The following is a 14,592-nucleotide window of genomic DNA, read 5'->3' as shown; positions in this document are numbered from 1 at the left end:
GCAAAATGCATTACCCCTCTGACCCAACATCACACAACTAAACACACAGAAACAGAAAATCCACCACTGACTGGTTTCACATGTGGGTAACTTGGTTGTAATTATATTCCTGAAACTGTGTCCTGCCTCTCTCTCACTTCTTAAATCTGGCAGTCATCATACACCAGAAACAGTTGTGTTTGAAGGTGTTGTTTTACAGTAAAAGCCAGAAAGGACAGAAATGTAAAACTAAAAAGTCCCTCTTGTGGACACAGGTTGACTAACACTGCCCTTCAGGTGACACTTTGCAACTGCTCATTATAATAAGCTTTGGTGGAGACATTAGCAATATTTGCAATTCATTTGCTTGTGTATGATAAAATATGAACCTCCCACTTATTACGCTAATTTCAAATCTCTTGCTCATTATTATAATCTTATAATTATAGAGGAAGTGGCTGTCAGGCAAACAGCAATAAGCTCATGGCAAAATTCAACTTTGATGCAAAGTGACCTCTAATCAGAGCATCAGTCCGTCCACCTCAATGTAAATACATGCAAAACTGTCACGCTGCAGCCGGACGTTTCTATTGTTCGTTCACTCTCTGTAACCGATTTGTCCTTTCAGTGAACTCTGCCCTCTATCTCCAGCACCATACCAGTGTTGTCTGTTATATTTCTGCAAACAAGGTGAATCCCTTTCTTCTACCTGACAAAGGAATTCATTATCCTTCCCTCCCCGCCCCCCCCCAGAGGACGCAAGAGTGGTCTTCTCAAGTGTGTTTGTGGTATGGCTACGCTCCAAAAAGGAAGAGTCTGCAGTGATGTGCTAACAAGGACGAGACCGACTTCCAAACTCATGAATAAACTCTCAATTCACGTCTTCGGTTTCAGCTGAGACACACCGAAAACCCCCCCCCCGTTCACTTGACTGAAAAAGCACGGGGAGGCAATAAATGCAAGAGCAGCAACATATTCACGGCAAGCATGAATATCAGCTTAACATCTAAGTCAAATCTTACATTGCTCAGACTTTTTTTGTCTATTTTTTTTAAGGAGTGCTGACATAACCAATAACCAAGCAGGCTTGTCTTTGACATATTGTTTTCCGCACATAATTTACAGGAAGGAAGCCAGTCATCACTCCAGAAGCTCCTTTACTGTAACGAAAGAGATGCTGGACGTATTTTAGTGTATTTCACAGTTAAACATGTCTCAAAGAGAGAAACAATTCAATAATGCCACCAAAGTGCAAACTTTGTAGCAACACAAAAATCAATCCACAGTGCTCAAGCAGAGGTTTAAATGTCTAAATTCTCAAAACTCACATACCTGACATGTTACTTCTGTCCTTCAGGGACTGGGAATGTTGATAATGATTGATTGTGACAGGAGATAATTGCTCATTCATTAGGCTGTAACTTTCATAATATCTTTCCATTACAAAGGCTATTGATGCAGCTGGCCCACATTTGGATTCCCCGGAGGAGACAAGGTGCCAACAGCTTGACATCATGCCCAACTGACAACACACAGGGAAAATTAAGGGTTATAGCACAATGATTGCCAAAAACAAACAGAAAGCCTAAGAGAGATACAAAAGGGCCTTTTCTGCAAGAGACGTAATTTGACATTTCATGCAAGGTAAATACTGCAAATCTTTTACTAATCGGGTGATTTAAGTTTGGCACACATTCATTTTGGCACTTAACTGTGAATCTGATGGCAAGAGGACAAGCACATCTTGATTCCTGCTCACTCTATTTAGTGTAACAGAAAAATAAAGAAGTTCCTTTTGTATGCACTGTGTCTCAGTTGAACAAAGATATTTCAGATCAATAATAGAGATTTTATTTATTATTTCACTATCAGGACAATTGAGTGTTCTATTGTTCAGGTTCTACCTACCAGTCTAATAAGCACTGGTTGCAGAGGCGTGAGGCCTCCATGATTAATGATAGCTTAGGGTCCCACACATCATCCTCTCTATGCCGGCACATGCAGCTGCATGTAATTGGACTCATGGTCAACATTGAGAATTAGGTCAACAGCAATAATTACCTGTGCTTTATGTCAATAATACAGGGAGTTTATTTCCGTATAAAGAAGATTCCGCTAAGTTAAAGCAACAATGGCGTCATCATTAAACACGGTTCAGGAAAATGCCAGCGTGATAAAAAGACATGTCATTTGAATATTCTGGGTTGATATTTGGACACCACATTTGACTAAATTACAGGTTGGTTTGAGAAATGCTTTGGTTTGTTCGTGTGGATGACGAACTTGTCTTTTGCTGACATTAGGAGCAGTATAAAATGATTTGGGGTGGGGAGTAGAACCAAATCATAACAAAGTAAGACCCTCCAAAGACATTATATTTTTTTATGGACTACAAAAAAAATCCACCACTCTCTCCACACTCTCTAAATAACTTAATACTAAAAGAGCAAGGCATAAAAATGTGTATAGTTTACTCCAGGACTCCTGGACAAATAAAGCTGATTGCAGTAGCAGGAACAGGGAATTGTGATTGGGGGAGCTATGGGGCAGGTGGAATGCTAATAGCAGATGCTAATGATTTCGTTATAATTGTAAAGTATAAGAAATCATTAGCATAGTTTATTAGCAGTTTAACTGCAAGTTACTAAAACAACGTGATAAGTATTAAAAAATATATAACAACAACAGCCAAAAACAAACATGATTCGAAACCTGTACACCACAGTAGTGTCAGATTTACAAAATTACCTCAGCTGTGAGCATAAACGACTGTAGCACAGCTTAGAGATGGTAAAGCAGATTCGTCTGTGGAAACAATAATTCACAACTCCTGCTAGCTAGCAGATGCCTGCCCGCTGTAGCTAACATTAGCAGACGATACACAGCACGTGACAGAAGTAGTTTACTTCCAGCTCAAGCTACTAACTTACAGTATTAATGCTCATTCGGGCAGTCCTCTTCTTCGTCCTCCTCATCCTAGTCATTATCCTCCACAGTGGCATCCTGGAATTAGCCGTGTGTGATCATCGCCACCGAGATACTCCACTTTTCCAAGATTCCTACAACAAAAGAAAGTTGGTCATTGTTAGCTAAAACATTTAGCTTTAACAATCTAGAAAACTTGAACTCACCGCATTTCAATAAATAAATTGGAACCTTACAGTAACTGCTAGCCTAGAAACTGTTGAGAGTGACGTATTTTTATGAAACGAACCAATCACCGGAAGCGCACAACTAGCAGCCAAGGTTAATGGTCACTTCAAGGGAACGTCATTGCATTAATGAAAAATAGTTTAGCATACATGAAGATAAGACAGTGTAATTTTGTTTTATTCTATAAATATCGCTCAAAATGAATGAGGGTAGGGAGGGTTTCGAAGGCTCACTGTTTACAGGTGTCGCTTATGAAGCTGCCACCCCCCTGCTGGACTTTCAAAATAAAACTTCCTGAACAGCAAATGACTTTTTATGAGTTTTGGACGTGCAACAATAAATACGATTGACTACTACGTTTTACTTACTTCTGTGTTACAAACATGTCAACATTTACTGGTTGTAAATTGGTATTAAACCAAACTATCCTCGATTAACTACTTTTTTTTTTACCCTTCCCTGGCACAATACCTTCATCCCGGATGGGCTTTTGTCACCTGACTTCAACTCCACGTGAAAACAATAAACTAGATGACAGCGTCCATAAATACGCTAGAGGGGTACCTACAGCGTCATGTTTTGAAGTCTTCTGGTACAGACTAAGCTGCGGTGTTTGACTAAGGATTAAGAACAAAGCTACAGGTGTGTAAGTAACTGAAAGGACCTACAACACGAATTTGAATATTATGTGAAAAATAGTAAATACAGGTTAGTCGTTTGATACTTAACTATCTATGTATGGCAAATATTTATTTTACATTATAGTAAGACACACGTGCATCCTGTGATTCTCCCTAAGGACCTATAAGTCCATGAAGCTATCAGTTAACTGTGACGTTATTTATCTGCAGATGGCAAAACTCACTTAAGCTATATAGCTATTTGATGTATTTTTTCCGGTTATTTTGACTATAAATCTCAGAAAAGAAGGCTGAAATAAAAAAGAATAGCCTCCCCTGCTCTGCCGAATAACAACATCCTTCCCTATTTCTCACCCCTCCTTCTCCTTGAAATATTTTTCACAGACTCTTATTTATGCAAGTATGTCTTCGTGGCAGCCTTCATATGGGGCAACACAAAAGGATTGCATGTTTCCAATATGGAAAGTTAGAGAAAAAAAAAAGCTCATATTGTATGCACATTCCTTTAAGCACATGAAAACTTAAATATGAACCCATGTATTCATTGTTAGAGGCTGATATGTTTCTGTATGTAAGTAAAGAAATGCCTAATAATTAGTGATTAAGGGGGTCAGGTGAGTGGTTAAACTTCTCATTGTTTCAGTTATGGGTGTGTGGCTGATTCTTAAGAGAAATATCAATGAAAATACCCTGTAACACACAGTAAAGTCCCTATAAGATAAATATTGGACTAAAAAATATTTTTCTTTTTCTGTTTTAAGGGTTATTATAAGATATAATAACCACAGTCGTACGATCTACAGTGTTGGCCGCTGTTAAATCATTTTATCAATTAGTAGTGGAAAGACCGGGACCACGAGCTTGAATCCTGCGTTCTGATTGGTCCAAACGCAGAACTCGTAATGTTCAGCGCTCCCATATAAACCCATGCAGACCTGACATCGGTTCTATCTGTCATGCAAGTCAAAAGGATAGAGAGGAGTCCAGTGTAAAGAAATAGCTGGCAGCTACACTTGTAATATCCTATATTCATTGTGTTTCCGGCGCTGCAGAAGCTTTTGGAGCGTTATTCTTATGAATTACACACAGAGCAGGAGCCGTCTCTTTGCGTTTAGTTGTATTATCTGTGTTGAGAGGACGATGCCTTTGAGGACCGGACTTTTTCTCCTGATGGTGCTGAACGCATCTGCATATGAACTGGATCAAAACGAGTCTTATTCGCCCAGGAGAACACGCTTTTCTGCCAATAGCCCTTGTAAGTAACACGCTGCTTCCTTCTGCATAAATCACAGAGTGCACTGATTGCTTTTTTATTTCCACAATGCACAGCCTTACCTTTGCTCGCTTACTATGTGGACATTTGTTTCCTCATGTATGTATATTTTTGGCCTATGCAGCCTTTTCTGTGTAAACGAGCGCGTTGATTCACGGAGGAGGCTGCGGGATTAACGCTGTGGTTCTGCCGGTGTCCTGCCGGCAACAGATGAGCATGGAGCTTGGTGCTGACACCTGAGAGCGCAGGCTGTGTCATGCTGATAGTCTCTTTCTCATGGCTTTGGCTGCTGCATAGGTCCCACTGTTCACAATTATAGTGGAATTGAAGAGGGTGGGCTTAGTGCATAAAACAAAAAGCTTCTGGTAGCTTTCCTGTGTTGCCTTCAAGTCAGAGAAAGAAGTAGGCTACATCAGTATGCCTCAGAAAAAGATACAGTTTGTCACCTGGGCTGCTAAATGCAACCATATTAATTTCTTATACATGAAAAAAGAAGTCAAAATCCCCTATAATCACCAACAAAGGATGACACTGCAAAGCACAGTTCTGCTTGTTATTTTTTATCACAAAGGTACAGTGCAGAGCTGAAAAGCTGTGGGAAACAGGGATGCTGATTCCCTTCTGCAGGAATTGCTTCATCATCATAAGAATTGCAGCCCACTCTCTGTATTTTGAGAACAATCTCTGGTCCCTGATGGCAGGCAGACTTTATCTGACTGTGCAGGTCAACATGGGGCCCCAGATTCAGAAGTCTGCCAAGTAGGCTTAGGCTCTGCAGTGACATTTCTTAATGGTTATTAAAAGGATTTGAAGTCAGGCTGCTTGCCATCACACTGGATTCTTGGATGGAGAATAAGGAAGAGACGACTATCTGGACACACTGATTTACAGATTATGTTTTATAGCTCTGTCTTGGTGTAACATTTCAAGACGGTTGCATGCTCTTCAGGCTGTTCTCCTTATGGTAAGGATCAGTTTTTGGATAATAGACAAACGAGATGAGTGATGTTTGAGGGTAGATGTTTCAAAGGCTTCACAAAGATGGGGATCAGGGTTACTCGTGGGTTAATCAGCCTCATAACTATTCCAGTCATGTGACCCTTCTGAAATGAATGTGGCAGCATTTTCTGAATGTGTATTTCATTATGTAGAGCTTCATGGGATACATTCCTTTTTCAATTTAACCGGGCTTAGTTATTAGTAAGGAATAGTAAAGTGGTTTGGATGCATAGTCTTAAAATTCGGCTTTATTGTTAGGGCTTGTAAAAAAAATCATAGACAGACTCTGGTTGTAGCGAGCGTTTTTGTGTGTGTGTCTTTGTGTGCCAGTGGTACAAGTGTATTTCTGTGTGTAGACAGGCATGCCAACAATTTTCAGGAAACTCTTTGGTATTTCTGGTGCTGTTCATCCAAGCTCTGCTGAAAAGAACCAAACCGTGGAATACAGGTCGCTGCCAAGAGAAAAGTGCAGTTGTGCCAAATAGTGTCTGAGACTCTCCCAGTTGTAAGGTGTCCAATCTCCAGTCAAGTCACTGTTTGCCCCGAGTGACTGTAGGTCTTTTGTGAATCACCAAAGTATGAAATTTCTCTTTTGTTCGCTGCATTTTTTAAGCCGAAACCCTGGCAACCTCTTGTGTAATGAGCTCAGTGAGTGTGCAGTGATTCCCAGTGAAGCCACTGTTGGCTCCCCCGCTGATGGTCCGTTCTCTGTGCCCACAGCAGATGTGGCACGCTGTCTCAACAGTGCCCTCCAAGTTGGCTGCGGAGCCTTCGCCTGCCTGGAAAACTCAACTTGCGACACAGATGGCATGCATGACATCTGCAAGTCCTTCCTATACAGTGCTGCTAAATTTGACACTCAGGTACACACTTTGATTCATTTCACAAAGTCTTCATACAGTGTGCCATTCTCTCTGTTTCCACATGCACATTACATGGGTGTAACTGTCGGGGCAAGAATGTGTGAAGCACTGCTGTTCTTTTCTTTTTACAGGGTAAAGCGTTTGTGAAGGAAAGCCTTAAGTGCATTGCCAATGGCATCACCTCGAAGGCATTCTCCACCATCCGTCGCTGCTCCACCTTCCAAAGAATGATATCTGAAGTCCAAGAGGAGTGTTACAGCAAGCTGGATATCTGCACTGTCGCCCGATCGAATCCAGATGCTATTGGTGAAGTGGCACAGCTTCCAAGTCACTTCCCCAATAGGTGAGTCCTCCCTCTCCTGTGTGCACTTTAAAACACAAGCTGGTCCAGGTTATCGAAGAAGCACACATTGTACAAATAACAGTCATTTCAGAGTTGAAGCTTTGAATGTTCCACAGGCAATTGAAGAGACATCGACATGTGTTTGAATCATACTAGAAATTAGAAATATGGCATGGTACAAACCCATCTGACTCTGATTTATGCAGCTGAATGAAGCAGATGGCTGAATTTGTATTGATTTCCATGTTTTGGTTTCAATCTGCTTCATACATTCTTCCGTACAATGAGAGAAAATGAAACAGGAATATCAAGTTTGCATGTTTTTGTTCCTATTGTTCTTGTAATACATGTAGGATTGCAGTTTGGGAGTGGATACAAAAGGGGGCTGGGAGGGTGGAGCACATGGCTTAGTAGTGACTGGAGAGGGGACGGTTACTCCCATATGGATGACATCAGACTACAGAGTAGCAAATACACAGAAATACCTATGAACAGTACAAAACATAATAGATTAGACCAAGCTGAACATTTTTCCGCTCTGAAAAGTCTGTGATGCTTTGTCTTGTTGTCTCAGGTTTTACGGTAAGCTGCTACAGAGCCTGATGGACTGCGACGAGGACACGGTGGATCGCGTTCGGACCAGCATGGTGTCGCGGCTGGGCCCAGAGATGACAATGCTTATTCAGCTGCTGCAGAACAAGCCCTGCCCATCCACTGCTGTGGCTGCAGCTGCCGCCATCCCAACTGGAGTGGAGGGCCGTGGGAGCTGGCGCTGGTCCATGGGTCCCCATATGTACAAGATCCAGCCTAATCTGCGAAACAGAGACTCCGCCAGTCATTTTGGCAAAAAGCGCTCAGCCAGTGACAGCTCCTAACTTCCACTCAGTCAGAAACTCCACACACTCCTCAAAACATCGTGAAAGCTCCTCTATTCCCTAGGGGTGACAAAATACATTCCTCCGCCAGACTGGAAGTTACAGAAATATGCACCTCTAGGGAATGCCGGAACACCCATAGAGTCGATATCAGAATTTGATTGTTGTTATATTGTATATCCCACACTTTAGGCCCTTCCATCGACTGTTTTCAAACGTGTCCGCTCACAGTTAGTGTTGAACATGTGGCTGTTGCATTGGTGCAACATGTTCTTGTTCACTCCTCTTCACCTCCTCCAAACAGAGCTGAATCCTTAAGAAGTCTTTTGATGCCAAGAAAAAAAAAAAAGAAAAGAAAAAAAAATCAGCCATAGTGGTTCCTGCCTCTAGAGCACAAGTATGTACGTGAAAAGACAAAATCTCATAATCTCGACATTTGTTCATGACTAGAACTCAGTAGTTGGATTATTATTAGTTCATTGATAGGAATGAGAAATTAATGGTAGATGTATCTAATATTTCAGCGATGAGACCTGTGAAATTGTGAGCATGAGATGTGGAAATAATTTTCTATTTTCTGACACTAACATAACAGTTAAATGTACTGTATACTAAGTTATCTGAGACAGCCATAGCTAGCCCTCTAAAAGAGAGAGCTCATACGGAGGGAGGTCTGTAGAGGTTTCATGATAACCTTTGAGAGGTTACCTTAAACTGACCAAAAAACTACAAACTGCCCTGAATGCTATTCATGAAAAACCAAAATAGTGTATAGCTATAGCACTTATGTTTTTGTGTTTTCTGATGGCAGATGTAGCCGTGGTTGTTTCAAAGCATCATCCTGCACATAAGGATCGTCCAGGTCATGGCCAAGCCTAACTATCAGAAAAAAATATCCATTTTGCATATCTTGTATCCAGGCACTTGTAATGCATATGACTGTTGAGCTCTGAAGTACATGTGGGACCATGTTTAGTGGGATCTGTATCCATGTTTTTAACTGAGCGTGAAGCAGTAGTTGTATGTGCAGTAGCTGAATAGCACGTTCACCGATGAGACTGAGAGCAGCCATCTTCTTGGACTGATGATCACTGTTCTCTGAGGTGAATAATGTGACATACACACTGGCTTCCAGTGTCGAGATAGAGAATGACTATTTAAAAAAAAGCCTTGTTGGAATGATATTTATTTTCCTACTATATTATTTAATGTTTTTTTTATTTGAATGCATTATTGTAGTTTTGATTAGTTTACAGATTTAAAAACAAGTTCAGACATGGCTCCTATTTGAACATGAGCTCTATGCCAAAAAAAAAAAAAAAGGTGAGCTGACACTCTGGTGACTGAATGGTACCCATGTCATGACTCTGTGCTGGCCATAGGGGAACAAGGTTGGTCATTCAAGTCAGGTGATCTACTTCCTGGGTGTTACAAGGGACCACAACAATGGGATAGCTTCATTTTAACACACTTGCTGGTTTTAAAAAAAAAGGTTGTCATTGCAGCTGCTAGGTGAGCGTATTCTGAAGATGTAGAAGGTGTAAACACAGTAAAACAAACACCAGCATAATGCACCCTCATAGGGACGTTCTCTGCACTAGTTTACAGTGATCTCATAATGATGCCATCAGATTCAAATGTTGAGTTTGAGAAGAAGGATTAGGAAAATATATTTACAGAGCCTTTGGGAAAGTGATACGCTTCAGGATGGCACTGCTCCCAAAGGAAGGAAAATGAGGGAAACATCAATATACATTTTCTTCAACTTTTTAGAACCCAGAATCTCAGGTCCAGATGTTTGCATTGGGATTTAGCTACAGACAAGCAGCACATGGCTGTGTGTAAAGAAATGTACAGACCGCTGTTACTATCTAGACTTTGATGTAACGTCAGGGATTTCAGTTGCATGCCTTCTGTTGGTATGTTTGGCGAGTTAATCACAATATCACTCAGGATTTCTTAGTAGGTAAGAAGCCCATGTTGGTTTGTGAATATTAAGGGACATCGTAACTACAGATCCAACTTTATCAGGCTTTATTTGTCAATACCAAGTACAGATCGGATACTACCATTTACTCGGTTTAATCAGTCAATGACTTGGTTAGTTGGTTGTATTTAGCAGTGGTACTGCCACCCCTTAAAACACTGTCTTTGAAATACCTCCAAACAGCTGACACATTAGCTCCCTCCATGGAGGTAGAGTAGCTCCCTCCTCCTTATTTTGCACGAAATGGCCAGCTGGCAATGCATGGCGTTTTGGTCCCATTGTCATCATACCTGATCCAGTTCTTTGAGTCAGTAAGAGACGGATACTCTTTGTAAGTATGGATCGGTGCATCCCTAACTGTAACCCTACAACAACTTCACAAGCAAGTCCCATTTAACACTTGTTATTCCTGAAATACAACATATGAAATCTGATCATTTCTGCAAAGACGACTGCATGTTTAATGGTCTTCAAAGATTGAGACAATCACTCAGAGTTAGCAGAAATGTACAGGGCAACAGTGAGTAAGAAGGGTCTTCATGCTGGTGTTTGTTTTATATATATATACCTGAGAGATAGATGGTTGTTGGGTGCAGAAAACTTTAACGAGATAATCAGTGGTTTAAGTAAGTTTCTGTTTGGGAGCAATGTGCAAATATTGGCACACAATGGAAATGCGATCGAAAGATAAAGTTGGAATCAGGGCTGGGTTCAGTTCATCAAGAACTTTGAAAGGATTTTTATTGCAAAATTATAAAAGGATCTGCTTGCCAGGTTATGATAACCATCATAGATTTGACCTTAAATTCTTCAAAGGAAAGTGAACCCAGTCCTGTTTGAAAACTTTGAATTGTCCTGGATTTATAGGAGTAATGCAGAGACCACAAAAAGAGATGTCAGTGTCAATCTAATAGCTATGTTAAGAATTCCAAACTATGCAATAATCTCACATACAACGGATTCACAGCAACACAGAAATTGACCTTTATTTCATTCAGTGCCAGCTAATGCTGTGTGAATAAAGCAGCAGCATGTTTGCTCTCACACTGCACTCACAGTGTGAAGGCAATGCTCCACTCTTTTGCTTTCTGTTTTTTTGTAAGTGTTTCTTTTTGTTCTGTGAAAATGGTCATTTCTTTTGTGTCATTTGGTGCAAAGGGCAGCAGTTCTGAAGGAATCACTTGGGAGGTTAAGAGCTATAGTCACACTGTAATATATCACAGCTTACTATTTTATGTTCAATATGCACTTTGCATCTTAACCACTATAAAGGGCATTGAAACATTCAGCACATGTGCAATCGAGACATGTTTTATTTACCCGGTGAATGGAAATCAGTCTGAAATACTTTGCATCCTGAAGGGTCAGGGCTTCTTCATGTACTATTGATACATATGTCTGTATCTTTGTTGTTCATGGGTAAATCCAAAACCCAACAGCTGCTGCTAAACTGTTACTTCCCTGTATGATGCTGGTCCAGATGCCCCTCTGATCAGTCGGCACACAGGGAGCTCAGCATCAGTCCACATTTACATTTTAATGTCTATCCACGTCTTCATATTTACTTTCTATGAACATTCCTTGTGTCAAACATATTTGGCAAGGGCAAATTGACTGTTTCCTCACTAAGTCAAACGTAATGGTAATTTCAGAGAATGTACCTGTATACTGAATGTCTGTTTCGACGAGGACATGCCCAAGTTAGGTGACCCATGAAGGCTGTTAGGACGTGAATGGCTTACTTCTGTTTAGAAGGGTTGGGGTGCTAAAGGTGATACTGGAGCATTATTAAATCGACCCTTGGTGACTTTTGTGAAACAATATCTCCTGTCAACACCCTCACCTCTGGCACTTCATGGTACTCTTTCCTCTTAAGACTTGAAATATATATTGATAAATGTTGTGCTTAAACAAAATCAAAAGCTTCAGTGACTAGTAAAGTTTATTTTGTATTCATATATATATATAAGTGACAGTTATTTTACTATCAGATTCAAAAAGGATATAAGAAGATTACTGAAGTTCCTGATGCTATGTAACGCATGATTGACCCTTGTGAATCACTTGCACTTTAAAATATACCCATTTACATATATACCCATACTGTGTATATGTTTGGGTTTTTCTCTGTACTGAAAAGTCATGAAAGATACAAATGCATCAATTGTGTGTCTTTTGCTGATGAGAAATAAAATATTTATCATATCTTGCATATGGTATGAAATATGTTGCTTTGCTCTTATTTTACTCATTTGCATAAATCATTGCTCACAGAACACATACCAATTACAAGTCTGTTTGGTCTGAACATTATTCTACATCAGGTTACCTAAAACCTTCCGGAAAGGGCCTCAAAACAAATACCTTTGGTTTATCTATCAGCAAACCTCAACATGTGATGTGTAATGGACTGAAACAGGTGAAAACTGACTTAAGTTTCTCTTCTCCAAGAACCACAAAACACACCAAGATGGGGAAGTACAAACTGCTATCACCTCCCAGTGATTCATAGAAGAGTTAAATGTTGTGTGCCCAACACACAGTTTGTTTTCTGAAACACTCTGCTGGATTGTCTGCATCTCTGATTCCCTTCACTCTTCCACCAGACCAAAAAATCTACACTAAATGTGTCAGTGACACCAAGATAATATCCAAGGCTATTAGCATTTCTAATTTCCACAGCAACATGAAAAATGGAAACAGGCTCAGTCCTCAGGTTTGTCATCATCCCAAACACCAGATATCAGCTGTTACAGAGCTGCATCAATGTCTAACATTTACAACTCTCAAACGCAAGGAAAAGCTAAGAAGGCCCCAGCTGAGTGCTGCTGTGTTGGAGCTCTCCCAAGGGAACGAGAGGGTTGCCTCTATGCAACTGCAAGCTGACCTTTGTTTTTGCCTATATACCAAACAGCAGCTCAGAGTATGCTGCCTTTTTTGGAGATGCTTGGCGGAGTCCTGGTAAGGGTTCCCTCTAGGGACTCTAGTTGTTCCTGGGGACGTCAAGGCTGATGTTGGTAATGATAAGATAAGATAGTACTTAATTGATCCCCAGGGGCAGAAATTCTGTTATGGATTGATTTGAAAAGATTTGGAGGAACAGCCTTCTTGATCTTGAATGTGGAGTGGTGATTTCTTATTTGACTGCTGTGCCAGTCATGGATAGGACATAGCAAACGCCATGTTTAAGAACTGGATTATTCATAAGTGTACCGAGTTACAGAATACCCTGTTATTATCAGATCTGCAGGTGTATGTCTTCGACACTCGAGTAAAAAGAGAAGTAGAGCTTTAACTGATAACCACCAGGTGCTAAGTCCGATCAGATGGTGGGGGAAGCTGCCAGACAGATCTGGTATACCTAAGCATCTGGCTGAGGCCCCTGTCTGCGAGGTCTTCATTTCTGCCCCAGGAAGATTTTTCTGTGCATCCCAAGGAAAGGTTGGGTACATGAAGTCCGCTTTAGCCATGTTAATGGCCTCCATTGTGAAAGCAGCTGCTTGGAATAGCGGCTGGAGGCTGTTGGTGCTCGTTGTGATGGCAACATAAGACTAAAACCTGGGTCTGGCAGAAACTCAGGGAGGCTACGGAGAAGAACTTTCGGTTGGCCTCAAGGTAGATGTGGCAAAGCAGGGCTTGGCTCAGCCTCTTTACTCGGGGAGGAAAACCGTTGATCATTGTTGAGTGGAAAGAACACTTAGAGGAACTCCTGAACCAAGATGATGACAGTTCAAAGATCAAGAGGAAGCCTTACCTATATCCTTGGCAGAGAGTGTGGAGAAAGTCAAGAACCTCCTCAGAGGCAGGACACCAGGTATGGATGAGATCCGCCCTGAGATGCTGAAGGCTCTGGACATGGTTGAGCGATCTTGGCTGACATGCCTCTTCAATGTTGCATGGAAGTGACTGCCTGTGGAATGTCAGACTAGGGGGGATCAGAGGGTGTGCTCCAACCATTGAGGAATCACACAATTCAGACTCCCGGGGAAAGTTTATCGCAGGGTTCCTGAAAGGAGGCTTTGGCCAATCGTCCAAGATTCTGTCCATGCCATCAAACAGTCGACAAACTCTTTACCCTTGCAGTGTTGCTGGGGGTGTCATGGGAGTATGCTCATCCAGTCCACATGAGTAAGAGAAGCTAGAAATATAAGCCATGTATTTCCAGCTTATTCTGTATATATTTCTAGCTCCGTCCACCAGCCTGTTTAGAACTGAAGAAGCCTTTCGGATGAGTGGTAAAACGTCTTCAAGAACTTCATCCAAGTTGCCTTTTGGATTAAGCTTAGCAGTGAGTATGTTATTGTGTTTTGACATTCGGGGCTACCGTATAAAACCACTGAGGAGCAACATAAGTCAATTGGAGTCTTGTTTTGGACCATCTGACGAGTTTAAGTCCAATATTAACTCTCCACTTTGGTCTCTACAAACTCCTGGGAAAATATTTGTCTAATGGTTCATTGTGTACACCTGCTAGTCACT

The 14,592-nt window shown here is 41.1% G+C and overlaps 1 protein-coding gene across 1 annotated transcript; it reads left to right on the top strand.

Annotated features, from left to right (window-relative positions):
- Positions 1-4,847: 4,847 nt before the first annotated feature.
- stc1 (stanniocalcin 1) lies at positions 4,848-9,262 on the top strand. Its single transcript, XM_069683246.1, has 4 exons — positions 4,848-5,028; positions 6,766-6,908; positions 7,040-7,251; positions 7,826-9,262. Exons 1-4 carry the CDS (start codon positions 4,848-4,850, stop codon positions 8,124-8,126), a joined length of 837 nt encoding a protein of 278 aa, XP_069539347.1. The 3' UTR covers positions 8,127-9,262.
- Positions 9,263-14,592: the final 5,330 nt, after the last annotated feature.

The sequence above is a fragment of the Semicossyphus pulcher genome, unplaced genomic scaffold (assembly GCF_022749685.1).
Source record: "Semicossyphus pulcher isolate SPU_LCO1_2020_fin unplaced genomic scaffold, fSemPul1.0.p SCAF_6, whole genome shotgun sequence".
Classification (NCBI taxonomy): Eukaryota; Metazoa; Chordata; class Actinopteri; order Labriformes; family Labridae; genus Semicossyphus; species Semicossyphus pulcher.
The sequence above is the reverse complement of the archived record's forward strand: the minus strand, read 5'-3'. Positions and strand labels throughout refer to the sequence as shown.

Coding starts and splice junctions, on each gene's coding strand:
- stc1 (XM_069683246.1), top strand. CDS start 4,848: ATGAATTACACACAGAGCAGGAGCCGTCTCTTTGCGTTTAGTTGTATT. Junction 5,029..6,765: donor CTTTTCTGCCAATAGCCCTT/GTAAGTAACACG, acceptor CTGTGCCCACAG/CAGATGTGGCACGCTGTCTC. Junction 7,252..7,825: donor CCAAGTCACTTCCCCAATAG/GTGAGTCCTCCC, acceptor TTGTTGTCTCAG/GTTTTACGGTAAGCTGCTAC.